At 31.6% G+C, this 23,922-nt stretch overlaps 1 protein-coding gene across 1 annotated transcript in view; it reads left to right on the top strand.

Moving 5' to 3' along the window:
• LOC139501251 (uncharacterized) overlaps positions 1–23,922 on the top strand; it is a 142,105-nt gene that overhangs the window by 22,883 nt on the left and 95,300 nt on the right. Inside the window, exons 13-16 of the mRNA XM_071290271.1 lie at positions 7,709–7,868; positions 10,200–10,428; positions 15,151–15,367; positions 19,886–20,083. Of these exons, the coding sequence (XP_071146372.1) occupies positions 7,709–7,868; positions 10,200–10,428; positions 15,151–15,367; positions 19,886–20,083 (804 nt within the window). The remainder of the gene's footprint in view (positions 1–7,708; positions 7,869–10,199; positions 10,429–15,150; positions 15,368–19,885; positions 20,084–23,922) is intronic.

Genomic DNA, 23,922 nt, shown 5'->3' with positions numbered 1-23,922 from the left:
CCCTTACATTGATATAATATATCTACTGTGGATTCATTTATTTTTGTGGGTACCAATTTTTCGTGGATTAAGGAAAACTTGCATGTTAGTGGATATTTAATTTCTTATTTTGCTGAAGTCTGCATACAAGCATATAGAAAATGTGTAATTCATTGAACATTTTATTTCATTGTTCATGCACCTGTAATAAGTAAATAATAATAAATACAATATTTATTGAGCGCATTATATAACAACAATTACTCTAAGCGCTTCACATTTGAAAATAAATATAAAATACAAAAATACATAAAACATAGATTACAAAGCACTAACTTAAAAGAATCAAACAACCATATAAAAATTTATAAGTTACTTAAAAGAAAGAAATAAAAGAAATTAAAATACATGTTCCCTAAAATATACAAAACTGTCTACAACTAATGCAGTCAATTAAAAATAAATAAAATCTACAAGAAATCCTTAAAAGCAGTTCGAAATAAATGAGTCTTGAGTTGCTTTTTAAAAACATTTAAATAATTTACACTCTGCAAAGACGATGGCAAATTGTTCCAGAGTGACAAAGGTGCAGCCATGTCAAAACGCCTCTCACCGTAGCTTTTCGTTTGAAAGTCATTCAGAGGATGTAGGATCATACTATTTTTTGACGTGAGGGATCTACTGGGCTTGTATGGCGTAATTAAATTTTGAAGGTAACTAGGAGCCTTGCCATGCTATGCTTTGTACGCATATAAAAAGTTTATATTGGCAACAGTAATGTTTGGGTAGCCAGTGTAACGATATTAAAACAGGCGTAATTGAGTCATATTTCCTTTTTCGTGTAATCAAACGTGCAGCTGTGTTTTGGACCCGCTGCAATTTACTGAAAATGTTGGTGTTAGTACCGTACAACAATGCATTGCATAATAGTCCAGCCTTGATGTAACTAGGGAGCACACTAGTGTTTTACAGGCTTCAACTGTACCCAAGAAATCCTAGAAAATTGGTATCCTATGAATAATATTAGTTATATAGTGTGCTAGTGACCTAATACAATATATATGGGGTCATTAAATTCCATATGGGGTGAGAGCAATGCTTGAAATCCCATATTGATTATACTTACCAACTATATATATATATTATAAAAATTAACATGTCATGTGGTATATAGACTAGCCACCTATCAAAGTGATCAAGATTTCAATACTTAGTATTAACAACTTACTTCCACTGGTCTATTCAAAAACAAATGCCAGCAATATACTTGTTAGCTTTAAATGTGTTAATAAATTTATTTCAATTGTTCATCATCAATTTCTTTGTCTGTTGAAACCTTTAAGATTTTTCCTCAACACCGTGTAGTTTTTATAAAGGGATGTAACACCACTACTAACCGAATATTGAAACAACCCCAGCTTTAACTAACCTATACAGATATAGGAAGATGTGGTATGAGTGCCAATGAGTCAACTCTCCATCCAAGTCACAATTTATAAAAGTAAACCATTATAGGTGAAGGTTACATTCTGTAACACAGAATACATTGGAATATACAGGGTCTCCATGAGGTTGCTTTTAATCAATCATATTCCTAGAAATGTATAGGAGGTAATATGATAATGAATCCACAGCAACATTTTTGTCCACTCTTCAAAAATCACAATAATATCTGCATTTACAGTCATTTGTAATTAAGGTATAAAATAATCAAAAGGTTTAGGTATTTAGTATGTCCTTACAGCTAGTTAATATGTTTCTTAAACACTAATTTCTGTGATGAAAAGATCATTATGATATGTGATTTGAGGTTTTTCTATCAAGTTAAATATATTACAAATACAATTCTTCAAAGCAAGAATGCATGAAATTAGAATTAAACTTAATAACATGTCTGCAAGATAAATGTACAATATTAGGTCAATGTCAGAAAAAATATAAACTCTTTTGTATGAGTCTAAGAAACTGGGGATGGGCGAGGTAATATACCGAGCCCTTCCCTAGTTTTGTGCCGAATACAGAAAAGTTTATATTTGTATGACATTGACCTAATATTGTTTTTATACTGCAACTTAAATTAATACATTGATAGCTATTTAAAGCTATTTAAAATTTTAACACAAATTTCAAACTTATTTATAAATATTTATATTGATGATAACTGAATGATATAGTTACTTAGCATGATCAAGCCATTAATACACATACAGAGACGTGCAAAAAATATTCTATCACAATTAATGGCAGCGTGTTTACGTTTCAAAACAAAAGTTGCAAAGTTCATGATTGCTCTGTAAATAAATCAACCAATGAAATACAACAAAAATAAAAACTTACCTCTAATACTTTGTTATTTAAAGTGTCCTTTAAGTTGATTACATTTAATTATCCTTTTCGGGATTGACTTGTATAAGCAATGAATAAAGTCAGGGGTAATACTGATCCAAATATAGTAGATTTCTTGGAACAATTCATTTTTTGCTCACCTGGCCCAAAGGGCCAAGTGAGCTTTTCTAATCACTTTGCGTCCGTTGTCGTCGTCCGGCATCGTCTGTTAACTTTTACAAAACTTCTCCTCTGAAACTACTGGGCCAAATTAAACCAAACTTGGCCACAATCATTATTGGGGTATCTAGTTTAAAAAATGTGTCTGGTGACCTGGCCAACCAACCAAGATGGCCACCATGGCTAAAAATAGAACATAGGGGTAAAATGCAGTTTTTGGCTTATAACTAAAAAACCAAAGCATTTAGAGCAAATCTATAAGCGGTAAAATTGTTTATCCGGTCAAGATTCATCTGCCCTGAAATTTTCAGATGAATCGGACAATCCATTGTTGGATTGCTGCCCCTGAATTGGTAATTTTAAGGAAATTTTGCTGTTTTTGGTTATTATCTGGAATATTATTATAGATAGAGATAAACTGTTAACAGCAATAATGTTAAGCAAAGTAAGATTTACAAATAAGTCAACATGACCGTAATGGTCAATTGACCCCCTAAGGAGTTATTGTCCTTTATTGTCAATTTTTAACAATTTTCATAAAATTTGTAAATTTTTCTAACATTTTCCACTGAAACTACTGGGCCAAGTTCATTACAGATAGAGATAATTGTAAGCAGCAAGAATGTTCAGTAAAGTAAGATGTACAAACACATCACCATCACCAAAACACAATTTTGTCATGAATCCATCTGCTTCCTTCGTTTAATATTCGCATAGACCAAGGTGAGCGACACAGGCTCTTTAGAGCCTCTAGTTTCTCTGCACCATGCAAGTCTTTTTTTACTATTGACTTCCCAGATCACGATTTCTTTCTTATTTACACACCTGTGATATCCATGTTTATGTCAATGATGCTGAATGGTATGTTTAGACACAGGAACACAATTTTCTTCATTAAACTTGTTTGTTATGTCACACAAAGAATTTACTCCTCCGACTTATCTTTACAATGCATTCTATCTTGCAGTAGTCACAGGGTTTTACAAACAATGATCGGACACTTCTTGGTAGACCTGTGTCTATAAATTTCCAAACATTGTCAATAACTGTTGACTTTGGAATTTTTTTAAAGTATGTCAGCAATTTTTTGGCGGGAAAACAATTCTGGAACATTTCCACAATCATATTTTTAACATCCATTGACAGTTCCTGACCTTTTCTATCCATCTTGTTATTTTACTTGTTTAAACAAAACAATAATGGCAGACAATAACAAACGTTACATTATGGAATAAGCCCATGAGATGCACAAGGTTAAGAGATTATTACAGTAACAGTGACGTGATTGAAGTGGGGCAAGGCCATTTAAAAGTCAGTCAGCTGTAAGAACATAAACACGACACCATTGTGACCAAATACTTTTTGTACGTCTCTGTATTTTTAATGAAAAAAAATAAAGAACAACTTAATCCATCCCTTTTATGACAGTTGTAAAAGCTACTGAAATTCTATGCCTTACAAATTATTAAATGTAGAAAAGTATAATTGTAAAAGTTTTTTTTTTTGTCTATTTTACTTTCTGAATATTCTATTTTGAATAAGTTTTGCCAATTCCCCTACTGAGACATTGAATATGATCAACAACTTTGATGAAACTGTAATAATGTTTTTAAATGGTGTTGGATAAATTTATTAATAGTCGTGTTCATTACCAATCCCAGCAAAACATATTAATACCTTTGTCAATAAGTGACTTACCGGTATATATTGCTTCCGGTATAGACTTTTTTTTAAAACAAATATGTTGCGTAAATTATACATTTATTTTGTAGTTATTTTCATCGTCACCTGATTTGACCTTTCTTTGGTAAAATAATTACTGTTAGAAAGGTGTATGTCTGTTATAAGCTGAGGTTATAAGATTATAATGATGTGTGGTAATCAAGTAGAAGTATTCGATGTCCAGTGATGTAAAAATGATTAAGCTGCACCTGGTGTAGCACAATGCAAAGATTTTTTTCCCTTCCAATCACTAACCTTTAAAATGCTGTAACTTTCTTATGAATGCATAGAAAATAATAAAAGAGGTATATATAGATAGATAAAAAACTAATCTTTTAAATGAATGCAATATTTTTATTTTGCAATCATTATGTAATCAATTATTATGTAATTAGTGGCAAAATCTGGGTAAGTTCACTTGAATGAATTTAGCTCTATCATCTCTTTAACTATACAGAAAATTTTAACGGAATCTTAATCAACACATCATGGGCTTCAAAAGGGTGTCTCAGATTGTCTCTATGGTGTTCCATTCTCTCATAAATCTTTAATTAGTGTAAACATCCTAACCACATAAAAGAAGATAATGTTCAATTAGGTGTAAAATTTGTTCTATACATTCTATCTGAAATCTGAGACACCCTTTTGTAGATAATGGCCATAGGAACAACATATAATAAAATCAACCCTCTAGAGATACGTATGCAGAAGCTAATTTCATTTGAAAGTGGAAATTTGGTGAAAAATATTTTAGACACAGTTAACATTATAATTGGTTACAAAATTGTTGCATAATACTAACATTGCATTTATTTGAAAGAGTAATCTGTTAGCTATCCAAAATTACCACTTTTATAAATTTTCAAGCATTATTACAGTGAGTTGCTTATAGGTGTTACTGTAAAAGTTTACCTATAGCTCAACCTGTTTTTAAAATTGACAATACAATAGGGACATTTAAATTGACCAGTTGGTATTGTTAGATTTAAATCTACCTTGATGCTACCTGTAAAAAAATTTATTCACCTAACCCAAAGTTTCAGCATGCTTTTTTCCTGAACTTTTTCTTACATAGGATTATTCTATTGAGAGATTTTTTATTTTACTGTCATTCAAAATATTAGGAGTGATCAAGCCAAACAAGAATGACTATATCATATATGTTATTTTCTTGCAGTTTATTTAAAATTGCATGGCCTAAAATGCACTACATTTCATCTTAATGTTTGCATAGCCACTACTAGCAGTGTTTAATACCCTAAATAATCCAGTCGTAATATTTCACTCACTTTATGAAACATCAAAATCATATTTGAATAAACAATTTCATTTATTTTTTTACACTAATATTTGACATCTCATCCAGAATTCCAAAGTTTTTAAATAATTCCCAATTTTATTCATTTTTCACTACTTCACTAGATTTTTTTCTAAATCCATAGTATAAATTCTGATTAACTTCCCATGATATACATCCTAATTTAACAGGTGCAGAATCTATACATAATTCAGAATCTTGTAATTTTTTTTTATCATTTCCATTACTATATTCCAAATAGTTATCCTCACTTTACAAATATTTTGTAATATTTTATTTATATTTTTACTATACATCACTTGATTTTTCTATATCGACAGTAAACATTTTATTTCATTTCCTATTATAAATTTCCAAATCAAACAATATTTAATCCAGAATTTTATAATGACTATTTCCAATTTCACATTCACTTAAAACATTTCCTCACGTTAGGAATATTTTAGAATATTTTACTTTCATTTTTCACTTTATCACTAGATTAGACTATATCCACTGCATTAATTCAACATTTTATTTCATTTCCAAGATCCCATTTAAATGGTAAATCATCTTAAGTTTGTAATAGATCCCAAATTAATAATGAATGTTTTTAAAATCACATTTAAAGCCACAGAAACATGTTGGATGAACTCACACTATATCTCCTACTTGAATTCCAGTTTTGAAATTTTTTAATCTTTAACATAACTAAATCCCATCGTATGAAAATTTGAATTTCCTTGAGCGAACACAGCATTTTGTGCACAAAAGTCCCACTAATATTATAATAGATTTCAAAGAAAAAACACAGCAAGGTATACTCCAAAATTATTTTTGAATTTTACATGTACAACATCATATGTAAGCCCCACAAAACAGTTTGAATGAATTATTTCCTCCTTGATGTCCTTCATGACAATAAAATCTTGAAAAAAACACATCACATTTTAAGAAGCAAAATTGCTATAAAAAATCTAAGAAGTGAATTCAAATAAAATAAATCCAATATTGTATGCACAATGACACCAAAAGATTTCAAACATTGCAAATAATAATCCAAAATGAGAATCTTGAAGGGACATGTGAAGAAATGAACAACATATCCATCTGAAAATTTAAACTGTAAACACCTGAACAGCTATTTCTTGTTTCACTGGCAGCTGGACAATACTATATATAAGGGTTGGAATTTTAAAGAAGCATTTAGTGTGTAAAGACAGTTTAATTTTCAAACATAGTAATACATATTTAATTTAATCTTTTACTGATTTAGAATTTTAGGTAAAAAATAGATAAATTATATATATCAGGGATTTAAAACAATGAAAACCAAAACTATTTTCTTCCCTATCAATTTTTAATGCCCCACCTACGATAGTAGGGGGGCATTATGTTTTCTGGTCTGTGCGTCTGTTCGTCCGTCCGTCCGTCTGTCCGTCCGTCTGTCCCGCTTCAGGTTAAAGTTTTTGGTCAAGGTAGTTTTTGATGAAGTTGAAGTCCAATCGACTTCAAACTTGGTACACATGTTCCCTATGATATGATCTTTCTAATTTTAATGCCAAAATAAGAGTTTTTACCCCAATGTCACGGTCCACTGAACATGGAAAATGATAGTGCGAGTGGGGCATTCGTGTACTGGGGACACATTCGTGTTAATAGAATAATCCTAGGTTAGAAAAAGTTCAGGAAAAAAGCATGCTGAAACTTTGGGTTAGGTGAATAAAATTTTTTACAGGTAGCATCAAGGTAGATTTAAATCTAACAATACCAACTGGTCAATTTAAATGTCCCTATTGTATTGTCAATTTTAAAAACAGGTTGAGCTATAGGTAAACTTTTACAGTAACACCTATAAGCAACTCACTGTAAGAAATTTACAGCATTTTAAAACTTGGGAATTGAAGTTATAAAATCTTTGTATTGTGCTACCTTACCAATTTTATTGCAAAACAGGCATTTTAATAATTGATGTCTCTTGGGTGATCTTGGAGGCAAAAATATTTTAAAATCCAAAATCTGGTACAAACAATGGAGAGGGGATCAAACCAAAGAAGACCTAGAGATAAGCCAAATCTGGAAAGAAATCAGAGTTTTGCATATTTATAAACATGTTTTGTTAGACTTTGCTTTCAGATTCCGAAATTATTATTTTACAATTTAAACATTGTTATTTCATAGAAAGAAAAAAATTTCTTCTTACAGTTATCAGAGTTCTTGAAAGAGATAGCCGGAGCAGATTCAGATTTTTTGCAATCGGAGGAGTTTGATATGTTGGGAGAAATTCCAGTGCATGCTTATTCAAGACAAATTGATTTTCCTCCTGCAAGAATACCCATTGCTGCCATTATTGTTTTGAGTTTTAGTATGTTTATTTATTATTCTTGCAAAATAATGAAATTAGTCTCTTAAATTCATGCAAACATAAATTTCTTTGATGTAGATTGATACTCTTACACAGTACCTACTTAAGTAGTGGGGGTTATATTATAAAAGGCCATTCATGTCAAAAACCAGATAAGTAACATGTTATAAGTGTTAACATTAAGCATGATATTCTCATTTACAGGGATAAATACAGGTTTAACAAGTTCATGAAATATTTAAATGTGTAAAGCACAAAAAAAAAATTCTACTTTCGTCTCAAAACTTAGGAGATGAAATAGCTGTTTAATATTAGATGTGTTAAAATAGATTATTTGGTGTATGGAATGATTGTAAGGTCACTGTACATGTCTAGCTGGCAGGTGTCATCTGACCTCATTTTCATGGTTCTGTGGTCAAAGTTATTTTTTTGAGTTTTAGTCTTTTTTTCTAAAACTATATGCAATAGCTAGGTTAACTATATTTGGTGAATGGAAATATTTTATGATCTATATGTCAGTCTGGCAGGTTTTATTTGACCTTGACCTCATTTTCACGGTTCATTCCTCAGTGTTAAGTTTTTTTGTTTTGGTCTGTTTTTCTTAAACTATAAGCAATAGGTGAACTATATTTGTTGTATGGAAGAATTGTTAGCTGTACATGTCTGCCTGGCATGGTTCATCTGACCTTGACCTCATTTTCATGGTTCATTGGTCAATGTTAAGTTTTCTTGGTTAATGTAAAGTTTATGTGACAGTTGTAATAAAGCTTTATATTTAGGACTATCAACATAATCATATCAATGATTAGTAAAGAAGGCGAGAAATTTCAGCGTGTTCACTCTTGTTTTAAATATCTGAGGTTTTTTTGCCCCACCTACGATAGAAGAGGGGCATTACGTTTTCTGGTCTGTGCCTCTGTCCGTCCGTCCCACTTCAGGTTAAAGTGTTTGGTCAAGGTAGTTTTTGATGAAGTTGAAGTCCAATCAACTTGAAACTTAGTACACATGTTCCCCATGATATGATCTTTCTAATTTTAATGCCAAATTATAGTTTTGACCCTAATTTCATGGTCCACTGAACATAGAAAATGGTAATGCGAAGTTAAGGTTAAAGTTTTGGTTAAAGTTTTTGGTCAAGGTAGTTTTTGATGAAGTTAAAGTCACATCAACTTGAAACTTAGTACACATGTTTCCCATGATATGATCTTTCTAATTTTATTTCCAAATTAAAGTTTTGACCCCAATTTCACGGTCCACTGAACATAGTAAATGATAGTGCAAAGTTCAGGTTAAAGTTTTTGGTCAAGGTAGTTTTTGATGAAGTTAAAGTCACATCAACTTGAAACTTAGTACACTTGTTCCCTATGATATTATCTTTTTAATTTTTATTCCAAAATTAAAGTTTTGACCCCAATTTCACGGTCCACTGAACATACAAAATGATAGTGCGAGTGGGGCATCCATGTACTGGGGATACATTCTTGTTTCAATTGAAAATATTATAATCAATTGAGCATTAGAAGTAAGTATGTGTAGTTAAAAAATCTAAATATACTCTCTGAAATATGCAGTTTTCCAATAATAAAGCAGTAGATTTTGCTGGATCCGGTCACAAATATATCTGTGGTAACAGTTTTATACTTTTAATGCAGTGCTCAATTTTGTTTATGTTGCAAAATGCAGTTGAGTGAAAATTATTGTAACATATATGATAAAGTTCCAGTTTATATAAGTAGCTGTACCGTGTGATGCGTTTTCAGATTCATCACTCAACAACTTCATGTTAACCAAATACTTGCATCATTTTACAAATGATGTCCAAGTTGAAAATTTAGTCACATTTTTCTCAGGAATTACATTACAAGGATTTCTGAAATTTGGTTCAAAATTTATATAAGTCAGCTATAAAGTGTGATGCATTTTCAGATTCATCACTAATCATTTTTCTGTTTACAGTCAAGTATTTGGCGGGGATATCATCAGTGAGCAGTAGCTCCCAGTTTTACTTGTTCAATTATAGTTGAATGCATATTTGCCCTGTCTTATTATTTTATAATAAAGTGAACTTTTGACATGAAATTCAAAGCTGACAATGAATGTGATATATTATTTAACTTTTGTACCTATATTTTGATAAAATCTCCAATTTGGCTTTCTAAAATTTAGGATGAAGATACATGTGAGTATACTTTACAGTTTAATGTGTTTTCACATTCATTGCGTATTAACTTCCTAATTACTGAATACTTATACATTGTACCAGTAGTTTGTATCATTTGGCAGCAATAGCTCACAGTCCTAAGTATATATGACCACATTCATTTATTGTAGAAGTTGGTGTTGCTATACGCTATGGTATATCTTTGAAAGTAGGATTAAATATTATGGGAATGAAGGGAATAGCTGAGATAACACCATATGCTTCAGTATTTGCCTACGGAGAATTATCAGTTGGAATTTTGGTATTACATGCCAGTCTAAGACTTGAGGGACATGTAGTGGATGTGAAATTTCCAACCAGAGGAGAACTGGCATTCAATAAATTTCCTCTGGATGTGGGGTAATATCACTTATCAAATTATACTACCTTAAGTGTTTAAGAGTGCGGTTGTTGTCTCTTTGACACATTTTTAGTTTTCATTCTACTCTATTGGTTATAGAAATATCATTATACCTGTCTGGAGGTATATAATCTGTAATGAATAATTGTGACTGTTGGATATACAATTCATATAGATAAAAAAAAGATTCAGTTGGACTTTACATGGAAATTGTGTATGTTCCAGACCATATGAGTATATGGACCATACGTGTATGGACATGACCATATGGGTATATACTCATATGGTCCGACCGTACGCGTATGGTCGGGGTAATTAACACTCTGTTACAGTTTACTTTTAATACTTCTAAACTCTTCATATGGTATGACTGTTGCTTAAAAAGACCCTATCATTTAGGTGAGTTTATTATTATATTATAATAAAAAGATAAGCTAAATAAAAATTAGAATTTTTACATAGTTAATTTTACTTACTTGTCAAAACTATAATAAACACATTTTATTCCGATGGTCATTACCAATGGTTATTACCGATTTGTTATTACGTGTGAATAGCAATATGTCAACTTAAAAAAATAAATTCCAAAAATTTCTTAATGAACTGTTACACAAGTGAAGAAGTCGCTGGAAAGTAACATAGTTTATTTAAGTTGTCTTGTGAATATGGTGTATTGCAGTCATGTTACGATATTTGAGATCTAGAGCTTCTTAAAAACACTGTAGACTTTTGGAATGACCAAAGACCTCGGTATCACTGTACACAGCTACATAAAGGCTAGCTTTTCACTCGCAAACTAAAGGTGTAAATGAAAAGGATCATGCACAACCAAGACTTGCAAATGCAAAAAAGCTATGGTACCATGTGGAAGTAAATGTCACCCCAAGCCTTCATGCAAGAATGTAATTAGCGATGAAAACTAACTATGGCATCAATATTTAAATTGTACGTAGTATTTGAATTATAAAATAATACATTGTCATGTAACCATCATTGTTTTTTAGTTAAAGTTTTTGTATAATTATTGAAATTTTTATAATGTAATTTTAAAAAAAAATATACCTACATGGTCCAAATACTCATATGGTCTGGCCCGTTAATAACCAAACGAGTATTATACTCATATGGTCCCACCATATGAGTATATGCATATGGTCATGATCATACGTGTATGGTCCAAATACTCATATGGTCCGGAACATGTATATAAGTGGGCAAAGCCATTGGCACATTTAAATCTCTCTTTTGAGCTTACCTATCCCAAAGGGCTAAGTTCAATCTAATGCCATCAATTGGCCACGACTGTGATTGTCCATTAACTTTTACAAAAAAAAATTCCTCTTAAAACAACTAGAAAACTTGAAACTAAAGTTGGTGCCAATCCTTATTTTGGTATCTTGTTTAAAATATGCTCTCAATGATCTCGCTGGCCAACCAACATGGCAGACCTGGCCAAGAAAAAGATAATAAATAAGAAATTAATTTTACTACTTTATTCTATTTTAAAGATAGAACATAGTGGTAAAATGCATTGTTTGTTTATTATGCCCGACCTACTATAGAAGAGGGGCATTATGTTTTGGTCTGTGCTTCAGTTTGTTCATTCGTCCATCCATTTGTTTGTCTGTCTGTCCCACTTCAGGTTAAAGATTTTGGTCAAGGTAGTTTTGATGAAGTTGAAGTCCAAGCAACTTGAAACTTTGTACATAATTTATGTTCCTTAGGGAATAAATATTAACTTCAAAGTGGGGAGGGGGGGTGTATTTTCTTGAAAGAAAAAAAATTCTGATCCCAAATTTGATTATAAAAAATCTGTTCAAGCAGATGACCAAAAAAAAAATTTTGAATGCAGATTCCCATCATACCTTACAGTTTTTAATTTTAAAAATAACTTTAGTTTAAGTGAAATGATCTCTTTGAATTTTTACCAAGAGGTTCAATACCACTAAAGGAAGGTTGGGATTGATTTTGTGGGTTATGGTCCCAAGAGTTTAGAAATTAGGAGCAAAAAAGGGGCCGAAATAATCAATTGTATCAAGCGCATTAATATTGTGTCCATTTTTGCCCCAACTGTTCAGGGTTGAACCTCTGTGGTTGTATCGAGCTGCGCTCAGCAAAGCAATTTATTAGAATTTACTTTTTAGCTCACCTGGCCTAAAAGGCCATGTGAGCTTTTCTCATCACTTGGCGTCCGTCGTCGTCGTCGTCGACGTCGTCGTCGTTAACAATTTTTAAAACATCTTCTCCTCTGAAACTACTGAATGGATTTGAATGAAACTTAGCATGATTGTTCCTTAGAGTATCCTGCACAAAGTGTGTGCTTCGATTTTTGATCCGTCAAAAAACATGGCCGCCGTTACTTAAAATAGAACATAGGGGTCAAATGCAGTTTTTGGCTTATATCTCAAAAACGAAAGCATTTAGAGCAAATCTGACATGGGGTAAAAATGTTCATTAGGTCAAGATCTATCAGCCCTGAAATTTTCAGATGAATCAAACAAACCATTGTTGGGTTGCTGCCACTTAATTGGTAATTTTAAGGAAATTTTGCAGTTTTTGGTCATTATCTTGAATATTATTATAGATAAAGATAAACTGTAAACAGCAAAAATGATCAGCAAAGTAAGATCTACAAATAAGTCAATATGACCAAAATTGTCAATTGACCCCTTAAGGGGTTATTGTCCTTTAATGACAATTTTTCACAATTTGTTCATCATATTTGCTAACTTTAAAAAATCTTCTCCTCTGAAACTGCTGAATGGATTTGGATGAAACTTAGCATGATTGTTCCTTAGATTATCCTGCACAAAGTGTGTGCTTCGATTTTTGATCCGTCAAAAAACATGGCCGCTGTTACTTAAAATAGAACATAGGGGTCAAATGCAGTTTTTGGCTTATATCTCAAAAACGAAAGCATTTAGAGCAAATCTGACGTGGGGTAAAAATGTTCATTAGGTCAAGATCTATCAGCCCTGAAATTTTCAGATGAATCAAACAAACCATTGTTGGGTTGCTGCCACTTAATTGGTAATTTTAAGGAAATTTTGCAGTTTTTGGTCATTATCTTGAATATTATTATAGATACAGATAAACTGTTAATAGCAAAAATGTTAAGCAAAGTAAGATCTACAAATAAGTCAATTTGACCAAAATTGTCAATTGACCTCTTAAGGAGTTATTGCCCTTTAAAGACTTTTTTCACAATTTGTTCATCATGTTGACTTACTTTAAAAAAATCTTCTCCTTTGAAACTGCTGTATCAATTTCAGCCAAACTTAGGCTAAATGAGTTTTAGAGTTTCAGAGTATCTAGTATAAATTTTATATTTCATTTCCTTGTATGTCAAGAAACATAGCTCCTATGGCTAAAATAGAACATAGGAGAAAATGATTTTTTTTTTGCTTTTGAAGAAAATAGGACGATTCAAAGAACATTTAAATAAATTGAAAAGCCAAAATAATCATTGATGAGAGATTAAACCAAAAAAATTCAGGTTAGCGATTCAGGCTCTTGAGAGCCTCTTGTTTTTTAAATGCTGATTAAGGAATATCTATTTTTGGCCATGATTATGTATGACATTTTCAATTTAATGACTTTTATGATGTATTCTTTTCTATTTGTATTAATAGTTTTTGAAGGCCTCATGGAAGATTAACATGTCATTGTTAAATGTGTTACCTTCGTTAAATAAAGAATTTTCATTATTTTATTATTTGAGCTGCGACGGATAGAAATCAACCTTATGCAAACGAAAATCAATACCTCTGTTAACCTATTTTGGGTTAAAATAATTTCTACGGAAAGTCTGTAAATGTTTCAAAAGTAGGTTTTCATAAGAAGACAACCCTTTTAAACGGACCAAAATGCAGCTTTTATATCTTAGTTATTCCAAAATCGATCAAAGTCTTAGATATGTATATGTGTACATGCACTTGCATAAGGTCGATTTCTATCCGACGAGGCTCATTTATTATTTAATTGGATTATTATGGTTGCAAACTCCATAGGAAATTTGAATGAGATTATGACCATATCTTGAGGGAAAACATTTTTTTAGGGGGAAAAGGAGGGAGGGGGGTGGGAGAGGTGAAAAGAAGTTAGTCACAGCATAGTGTATTTGCAAAAAGCAAAAAAAAGGGGAAAAATATTTTTTTTTTTTTATTTTTTTTTTTTTGGGGGGGGGGGGGGGGGGGGGCGGGGGGGGGGAATTCGAAGTAGCACTTAAGCAAAAAATAAAAAATAAAAATATAAATTCTAATCCTATAACCAATTCTAAGTTCTTTGACTACAGTTATTCTGTGTCATAAACCTACTATGTGTCAAATATTTAATCACATTCCAAATTCAGACCTGTATCAAGCGCTAATATTGTGTCCATTTTTGCCCCAACTGTTTAGGGTTGGACCTCTGTATCCAGCTGCACTCAGGGATGTTCCATGTTATTAGTATGATGAAAATCAGGAAAATCACTACAAAAACAATAGTCTGAATAAAATGATTGAGTATAAAAGGCAATTCATAAAAACTGACATTGTATATGGAATCAATTAATTATATTTCAAATAAAGAATAGACAAGTAATCATTGTGTTAATTTTAATTACAAATTATCTCCTTCTAGGCAGCTTTTCAAAAGGGGGAGATCTCCCTCATACATATTGACAGGTGTGTATAGCATGTATTATTTACATAATGCCATTGTACATAAATATATTTCAGAATTGTTATGGACCTGAAAATTGCATCATTACGACTTAAGATGACAGTGTTGATACAGCTTGACCTATTTTTTTTCACAAAAACTTTGTTCAAAGCAACCTTATGGGAGTATACATCTCCAAGTATAGAAAAAAACGTCATAGACAACAGGAAAAAAGAAAAAGATCTCACCGACCCAGTTATAACAGAGTTCATTAACAAACCAGGCACTGAAAGGGTATTTACATGTTCTTAAAATTTATTCATACCCTAATTTTCTAGTAGTTGTCCATATTTTCTGCCTTTCTTCCCAGTTGATCCCATATATTATGACATGTCTATTGAATTATTGTTAATTTGTTCTTGTCCTGAACATGCATGAAGTATTTTTCACTGGATATAAATCAAATAGCACAATCAATTGAAATTTATTTAGTTATTGCATGTTGATTTATCTTACAAATTAGTATTTAAAAGCACTGTTTCTTTTACCTTTTAGGTATTTTTATATGAGCATAATATAACTGTAATGCATTTTTACATTCTTTACTGATGCACATTTGTTTACTTATAAACATATAACTTTTATGTATGAAATTTTTCATTACGTCGAAAAAGCGAGACAAAGCGATCCTACATTATTCCAGCGGCGTTGGCAACGCAAAAAATGTTCACTCTGTGGTTAAAAGTTTTAGAATTTTAATAAATTTCTTAAACAATTCTGGATTTCTACCAAACTTGGACAGAAGCTTTTTTATGATTATAAGATAGGATCCAAAAATGAATATTGTAAAAAAAAATCCTATTTATCTGTATTTTACTAAATTATTATAAAAAATTACAGTTATACAGACTTTTTTTCTAAATGCCTTTAGATATTGGGCTGATTTTTTATATGTCAGTTTAACATGAAGAGTTACAGATTAAGTTTAAGTTCAGTTCTGCTCCTCTGATTTTTGCCGAAATTAAGAGTTTATGACTTTTAAAATTGTTGAAAATCACAGTTATATGGACTTTTTTTCTATATGCCTTCTGATTTTGAGCTGATTTTTTTATATATGAGACTACCATATGCATGTGTCCACATGTGGTGTTGAAATTGCAGATTTTTCAACTTTTTGAGACAGGGCCGTTCGTGTCCTTTCAACACATCTAGTTTTTATACGCTGCAAAATTTTGACGGGACGTATTATAGTATACAAATGTCTGCCGTCCCTCTGTCCATCTGTCTGTCCATCTGTCCGGGGTCCACATGTTGCACTGTAACTTGAGAACTGCTTATCCAAATTTCATGAAACTTATTTCAATTGTTTCTTATGATGGTCAAACTATCTGTATACTTTTTGGTGATAATAGGATTTAAACTTTTTGAGTTATAACTAAAACAGGGGGGTGTATTTTTCACATGTCATGCTGTATCTCAAAAACAATGATTGCTTTAAACTTCACACACTTCTTAATCATATTAATCCAAAGATCTGTATACTTTTTGGTGATGATTTAAAATTTCATTTTAGAGTTAATGAGTTTTTTGTAAAAACAAAAAAGGGGGGTTCACATGTCGCGCCATATCCCATAAACGATTTATGATTATTGCTTAAAACTTTACACACTTTTAAGTTATATTATTCTTAAGATCTGTATACTTTTTGGTGATGATTCAAGATTTTATGTTGGAGTTTTGAGTTTTTTGTAAAAAAGAGGAGGGTTTTTCACATGTTGCATCGTATCTTAAAAACCATTAATGACTGTTGCTTAAAACTTTACACACTTCTTAGTTATATTAACCTTAAGATCAGTGTTCTAATAAAAGAATAAAAATCTCAAATTTACAAAACTGACAGATTTGACCAAAAAAAAAAGCATTAAATTATATAAAAAATTCTAATTTAGACAAAAACCTATAGTTTTTAAACTAAATTTATTCAGATTGGTCAACTTAATTTTTTTGTGAAAGTATGAAAAAAAGTTTAATTTTGAAACTATGATTCTTTCAAGAATTGAGCCCAAAAAAGGGTGGGAAAATGAATAAAAATGGGATATTTTCAAATGACAGTAGTAAAAAAAAAAGAGCTGCACCATATGATTTTTTATATGCCGTCAAAATTTTGACGGGACATATTATGGTATACAAATGTCTTGTGTCCGTCCGTCTGTCCGGGCCTAAACATGTCGCAACGTAACTTGAGAACAACTTATCTAGATTTCATGAAACTTAATATAGTTGTTTCTTATGATGGTCAAATGATCTGTATACTTTTTGGTGAAAATAAGATTTAAACTTTTTGAGTTACGGCACTTTTTAACTAAAACAGTTGTGTGATTTTTAGCTCACCTGACCCGAACATTTTTTTACAATTTTCACAAAATTTTTAACCATTTTTCTTAAATCTTAGTAAAAGAGGGACGAAAGATACCAAAGGGACAGTCAAACTCATAAATCCAAAACAAACTGACAACGCCATGGCTAAAAATGAAAAAGACAAACAGAAAAACAATAGTACACACAACACAACATAAAAAACTAAAGAATAAACAACATGAACCCCACCAAAAACTAGGGGTGATCTCAGGTGCTCCGGAAGGGTAAGCAGATCCTGCTCCACATGTGGCACCCGTCGTGTTGCTTATGTGATTACAAATCCGGTAAATAGTCTAATTCGGTAGGTCATATTCATGAAAGGGAAGGGGATTGAAGTTACGACGTAAGGAACATATCCGATATCATTTGTGAAACGGTTATTCCATAACGGTCAACCAACTCGTGATGGCGTCCGTAAAATTTATGAAGGGATGATTTCAACTTCACCATTTGGAACTCTTGGTTTAATAGCTTCCTTGTGAGCAGCAAACCTCTATCAAGAAAATCATGATAGGAAATGCAAGCACGGGAATATGGCATCAATTGGGAGATATATACCCCGTATGCAGGTGCTGCTGGAATGTTGCTACTTAGAAATGGAAAGTTCACAATTGGAAAGCTGAAATCATCTCTTTTGTCGTAAAGTTTTGTTTTCAACCGACCCTCATTGTCAATTTCTAGATGTAAGTCAAGATATGAAGCCGACTTAACTAATCTTAAGTAATCTTTTACAAAAATCTTCTCTGAAACTACAGGGCCAAATTAATCCAAACTTGGCTACAATCATCTTTGGGGTATTTAGTTTAAAAAATGTGTCCGGTGACTCAGCCTACCAACCAAGATGGTCGCCACAGCTAAAAATAGAACATAGGGGTAAAATACAGTTTGGGTTATAACTCAAAAACCAAAGCATTTAGAGCAAATCTGACATGGTGTAAAATTGCTAATCAGGTCTAGATCTATCTGCCCTGAAATTTACAGACCAATCTGACAACCCTTTGTTGGGTTGCTGCCCCTGAATTGGTAATTTTAAGGACATTTTGCTGTTTTTGGTTATTATCTTGAATATTATTATAGATAGAGATAAACTGTAAACAGCAATAATGTACAGTAAAGTAAGACCTTAAAAGAAGTCAACATGACCAAAATGGTCAATTGACCCCCTAAGGAGTTATTGCCCTTTATATAGTCATTTTTAACAATTTTCACAAAATTTGTAAAATTTTACTAACATTTTCCACTGTAACTACTGGACCAAGTTCATTATAGATAGGGATAATTGTAATTGCAGCAAGAATTTCAGTAAAGTAAGATCTACAAACACATCACCATCACCAAACCACAATTTTGTATTGAATCCATCTGTGTCCTTTGTTTAATATTCACATAGACCAAGGTGAGCTACACAGGCTCTTTAGAGCCTCTAGTTTTTTCACATGTCGCACCGTATCTCAAAAACGATTCTTGATTATTGCTTAAAACTTTACACACTTCTTAGTTATATTAATCTTAATATCTGTATACTTTTTGGTGATGATTCAAAAGTTTCATTTTTGAGTTATTGAGTATTTTGTAAAAAAGTGGGAGGGTTTTTTTACATGTTGCGCCATATCTCAAAAATGATTTATGATTATTGCTTAAAACTTCACACACTTCTTTGTTATATTAATCTAAAGACCTGTATACTTTTTGGTGATGATTCAAAATTTCATTTTTGAGTTATTGAGTATTTTGTAAAAAAAGGGGGAGGGGGTTTTTACCTGTCATGCTGTATTTCAAAAATGATTTATGATTATTGCTTGAAACTTTACACACTTCTTTGTTATATTAATCTAAAGATCTGTATACTTTTTGGTTTGATTAAAAAATTTATTTTAGTGATATTTATAGTTTTTTGTAAAAAGAAAACAGGGTGGGGGGGTGGGTTTCACATGTCCCGCCGTGTCTCAAAAAAAAAAATGGTAATTGCATAAAACTTTCTCAGAAACTATTTATGATTATTGCATAAAACTTCCACACAAGACGTCGGGCGTATCATGCGCTCATGGCGCAGCTGTTTATTTCTTCATCAATTACTTGCAAACAGACATAAATCCAAAAATCAGGTTATAAAATTCTAGAATTGATCCATCACTTACCTACTTTTATTTCAATTAATGAATACTTAGCATGGGTATAAATTAGCTGCGAAAACGTAGCTCTATTGTCCTTTGAAATTATTTTTGTCTATGGTCCGCAAATATCAAAAATCATTTTGAAGCTAGGGTATAAATGATAATAATAATAGAAACAAATGTTTCTCATTCAGTTAGTGATTCGTTAAAATAGAAATTGATTGACTGAATTGTGCAATTTCTGTTTTACTTAATCAAACTGTATTATGAAAAATTCCAGAAGAAGCGTTCCACAACAAAGTGTTTGGTAAGACAAATACCAAATCAGGATTTCACAGAGCCTCAGTTTGAAGTATCTATCCATGCTGGCGATGACAGAAGTGGTATCAGGTTATACCTGGATGTCGGAATTGTACCTGGTGGTAGAGATGTATTGGACAAGAGAGAACTGGGAGGACCTGCAACAATATTGTCAGAGGTTTTAAAAAAAATTATTATGTTGAAGTCAAACTTTAATGTAATTTTCAAGTATTCTCAATTGCTTGTGCATATTTTTGCTTCTTTTTTTTTAAATTTAATGCGAACCCAATTATACCTTACCACAGACTCACTTGATAGTTACCTGTCCATTTAAACTTTTGGCAGCTCTATTGTCCCATTAACAAAAACAACAGGTATTGTTCTCTGTATAGTTTATTCTGGCGTTTTGCATTTGCGCTGATTTTTTTCCAGGTATATTACAGGTGAATGCTATTTTTATGTATTATCATAAATCTCTTCCGTTATAGCAATTGTACAAATGTTATGAATTGTCAGTCAATTCAGATAGCCTTTTACCAATGTCACTCAATAAAAAAAAGGATGTGGTATGATTGCCAATGGGAAAACTCTCCACAAGAGACCAAAATGACACAGAAATTAACATTTATAGGTAACCGTACAGCCTTCAACAATGAGCAAAGCCCATACTGCACAGTCAGCTATAAAAGGCCCCGAAATGACAATGTAAAACAATTCAAACGAGAAAAATAACTGCCTTCTTTATAAAAAATAAATAATTGGTCTGTATACTCTGTGCGCAGCCCAACAGACTGGATTTTCCTCCAACAGTTCTGAGCCTGTATAACCTCGGCCACAAAGGAAAGATGTTTTGGACGGCAGAGATTGCAAATTATTTTCAACAATACTTTATAACACTTTTGCTTGGAAGAAGGCGTATATTAGAGGTACACAGTTTCCAATTTTACATCCGTGTAAAGTAAATAACTGATACATGTATCATAAAAGTATTTAGGACAGCACTTAAAAGTTTCATCTATAAATATTTTAATATAATATGTAGAGACAACAACATCTGGGTTACCGCAAGGTGATAGTTTTATTGAGTCGACATGTTTTGCCGCTAATGCGGCATCATCAGGACAATATTACAGAGTTTACATGTTCATAAAGTGTATATAATGCGGTTGTATTAATTATGACGTAAAAGAATAAAAGTGAAAGTGAAAGTGAAAATGTAAAATAGTGTTCATAATGTAGCAAGAATAAAAGTTAAAAATAGAAATAAAAACAAATGTTTATCTTGACTGGTATGTTCCGTAGTCACTGTGATTGAGGTTCATATATAAATAGAAAGTGAAAGTGAAATTAAAATAAGAATCTAGTATAGTTAAAAGTGAAAGTTAGTCAATAAAGTTATTAACGATGTGGTTAGCTGCTATTCTTGCACGTCTGTGTAGAGATCCTCATAGTGGTTTATAAAATGTCAGTTCATTTCCAAATAGGACAACACCCCATTGGCCATCCCGTACCAATTCAACTGGCTTCGCTCCGAGGGAGGTACTGCTTCCATTGAGGTAGTAAAGGGTGAAGTGTATGATTATAAATATTTTAGATATATCATTGCAAAGACATTGAAGATTGAAGTGTGTAGAAAAAATAAGTATATGTTTCTCACTATCATTTGCACTGACCTTCTGATATGTATGGCCAGTATTTATTCATCTATGTTAAACTGTAAATGAAAATAGGAGCAATTATAAAATTGGGGCAAATGAAAAAAAGGCAAATTTTAAAAATCGGCGCAAATGCCATATGCCTGTTTATTCACTGGGACCTTGAAATTTCTTCTAAGAGAAATCTATCACTAATTGATTACCGTATATTTTCGAATTTAAAGCGCATCGTTTTATAAGCCGCACGGCCGTTTTTTGGGGGGAAGATTGTTTTTGTCCTTACATAAAACGCACCTGAATATTAAGCGCACACTGAAGAAAACGTATATTTATTCTACTGACCTGATAGTGTCATGAATATTTTCTCCTTTTGTAACTCACACCGTAATTTGTTTCATTTCTATTTTCAGATTGGTGAGAAAGTTGAGAGTATTTTTGAATATATTTATTTGTGTCATATTAAAATAAAAAATCGTAATAAAATAATTATACTTTTCTCATTGTTTTAATTATGCCAGTTTCGTTTGATGTTTTTTGTCAACAATGGCCATGTGTTGACAGCTTGGGTGTCCATTGAACCTTGTTGTTTTGATTAAAATTAGTATGGTATTGATTGCTTGTTTATTGTTTGAATTGGCATTAAGGATTTAAATTAATCTTAAAAATGTATGCATGAAAGGTCACCCAAGCCATAAAACTGCCATTGTTTACCTTGATTATGACCTACTTACCTGTACCCACGTGTGAAAACTGTTCACCCAAAAGTCAAGATTTTTTTTTAATTAAATCAATCTTAAGAATTTTATTGTTGTCTATAAAATAAAAGTTGAAGTTTTGAACGTAACAAACATTTTTCAATTTTAATTTGGATGAATACAAGAAACAAAACAATTTACTTTTTGCAAGTCATTGTTTAAATGAAAGTGTTATGAGCAATGACAAGGGGGATTAAAAGAAGACGGCAATAAATAAATGTTTTAACAGATTAAATTATAAAAATTAGTATTCTTTTTTTTTTAGTTAAACATCCAATAATATTTCGTAAAGATATTTCGTTTTGAAACACAATAAAACGACAAACAGTTACTCTTCAGTATTTTATCCTGTTTGGTACCTCTTCTCAAACACGATTATCTCTCTTTGTTTATGAAGCACTTTAAAGTGTCGATTTAAGCACATGCATTACCATCGTCATTTAAAGAAACTTGTAATATTGGCAAGACACACAATCACTTTCTTTATTATTTCATTAGAAAATTTTATATTAAAACACATTAAATCAACTAACAACTACATATTTATGATAAATACACAATTAATATCCTGTATGGACACAGTTATCTTTCTTTGTTTACGAAATGAACACTAAACACATGGTTATCGACTTCCTGTAAACCAACAATGATTGAATGAAATAAAAACAAACGATTTAGTTAATATATTTATTTATTCATAACAAAATATGCAACATTAACAATTTACCAAGTCACTGCAAGCACTTGACAATCTGACTGTCTCCAGAAAACAAATCCAGATATTTTTTTCTTTCACCGTCGTCCTGAAAACAGAAAATAATACTTACATAACACGCACCCGAGTATAACACGCAGGGACAAAGACAGAGAAAAAAACCTGCGGCTTATTTAACGATTTATACGGTAATTTACCTGAGTAAAAAGTTTATCTGCTTATATTTTCTCTTAGAAGAAATTTTAAAGGTTCCAGTGAATAAACTATACAGAGAACAATACCTGTTGTAATTGTTCAATGGGACAATATCACTGCCAAAAGTTTAAATGGACAGGTAACTATCAGGTGAATCAGTGGTAAGGTATAATTAGGTTCGCAATAATACCTGAAAAACTGTATTAGAAAGTTACTGAAATAAACAAAAATGATCATCAAAACAAGACCTGCAAACTAGTTGGATTAGTGAAATTGTTTGACAAGCCCTTTAAGCTTATTAGAGTTTTTGCCCATAAATAAATTGGGTTTTTTTTGGTGTAAAGGTAGGGTTAATTCCCAACTGGCAATTACTAGTTTATAAGAGTGGTATATCTGGGCATAAAAATGTCTTTGGATGCAATTTAGATACATTAAAATTTTTAATCTTAAATATTATATTATCAAAATTGCCTTCATCAATATTCCCTTCTTTTCCAATAGAAACTCACTGTTTGTGCCATTTGTGAATAATGATCTGCCAAAAATGGATCTAATAAAAGTAATAAAAAACTGGTTTGCTGTCTATTTTCATAGCCTCTTACATGTCCATAATGCAATGTACAATTTGAATAAAAGCCAAAAAAACATAATAGGATAGTTTACAGGAAAAGCAGGTATAGGGTCCAGACCAAGAGGT

Source organism: Mytilus edulis, chromosome 13 (genome assembly GCF_963676685.1).
Source record: "Mytilus edulis chromosome 13, xbMytEdul2.2, whole genome shotgun sequence".
NCBI lineage: Eukaryota > Metazoa > Mollusca > Bivalvia > Mytilida > Mytilidae > Mytilus > Mytilus edulis.
The sequence above is the reverse complement of the archived record's forward strand: the minus strand, read 5'-3'. Positions and strand labels throughout refer to the sequence as shown.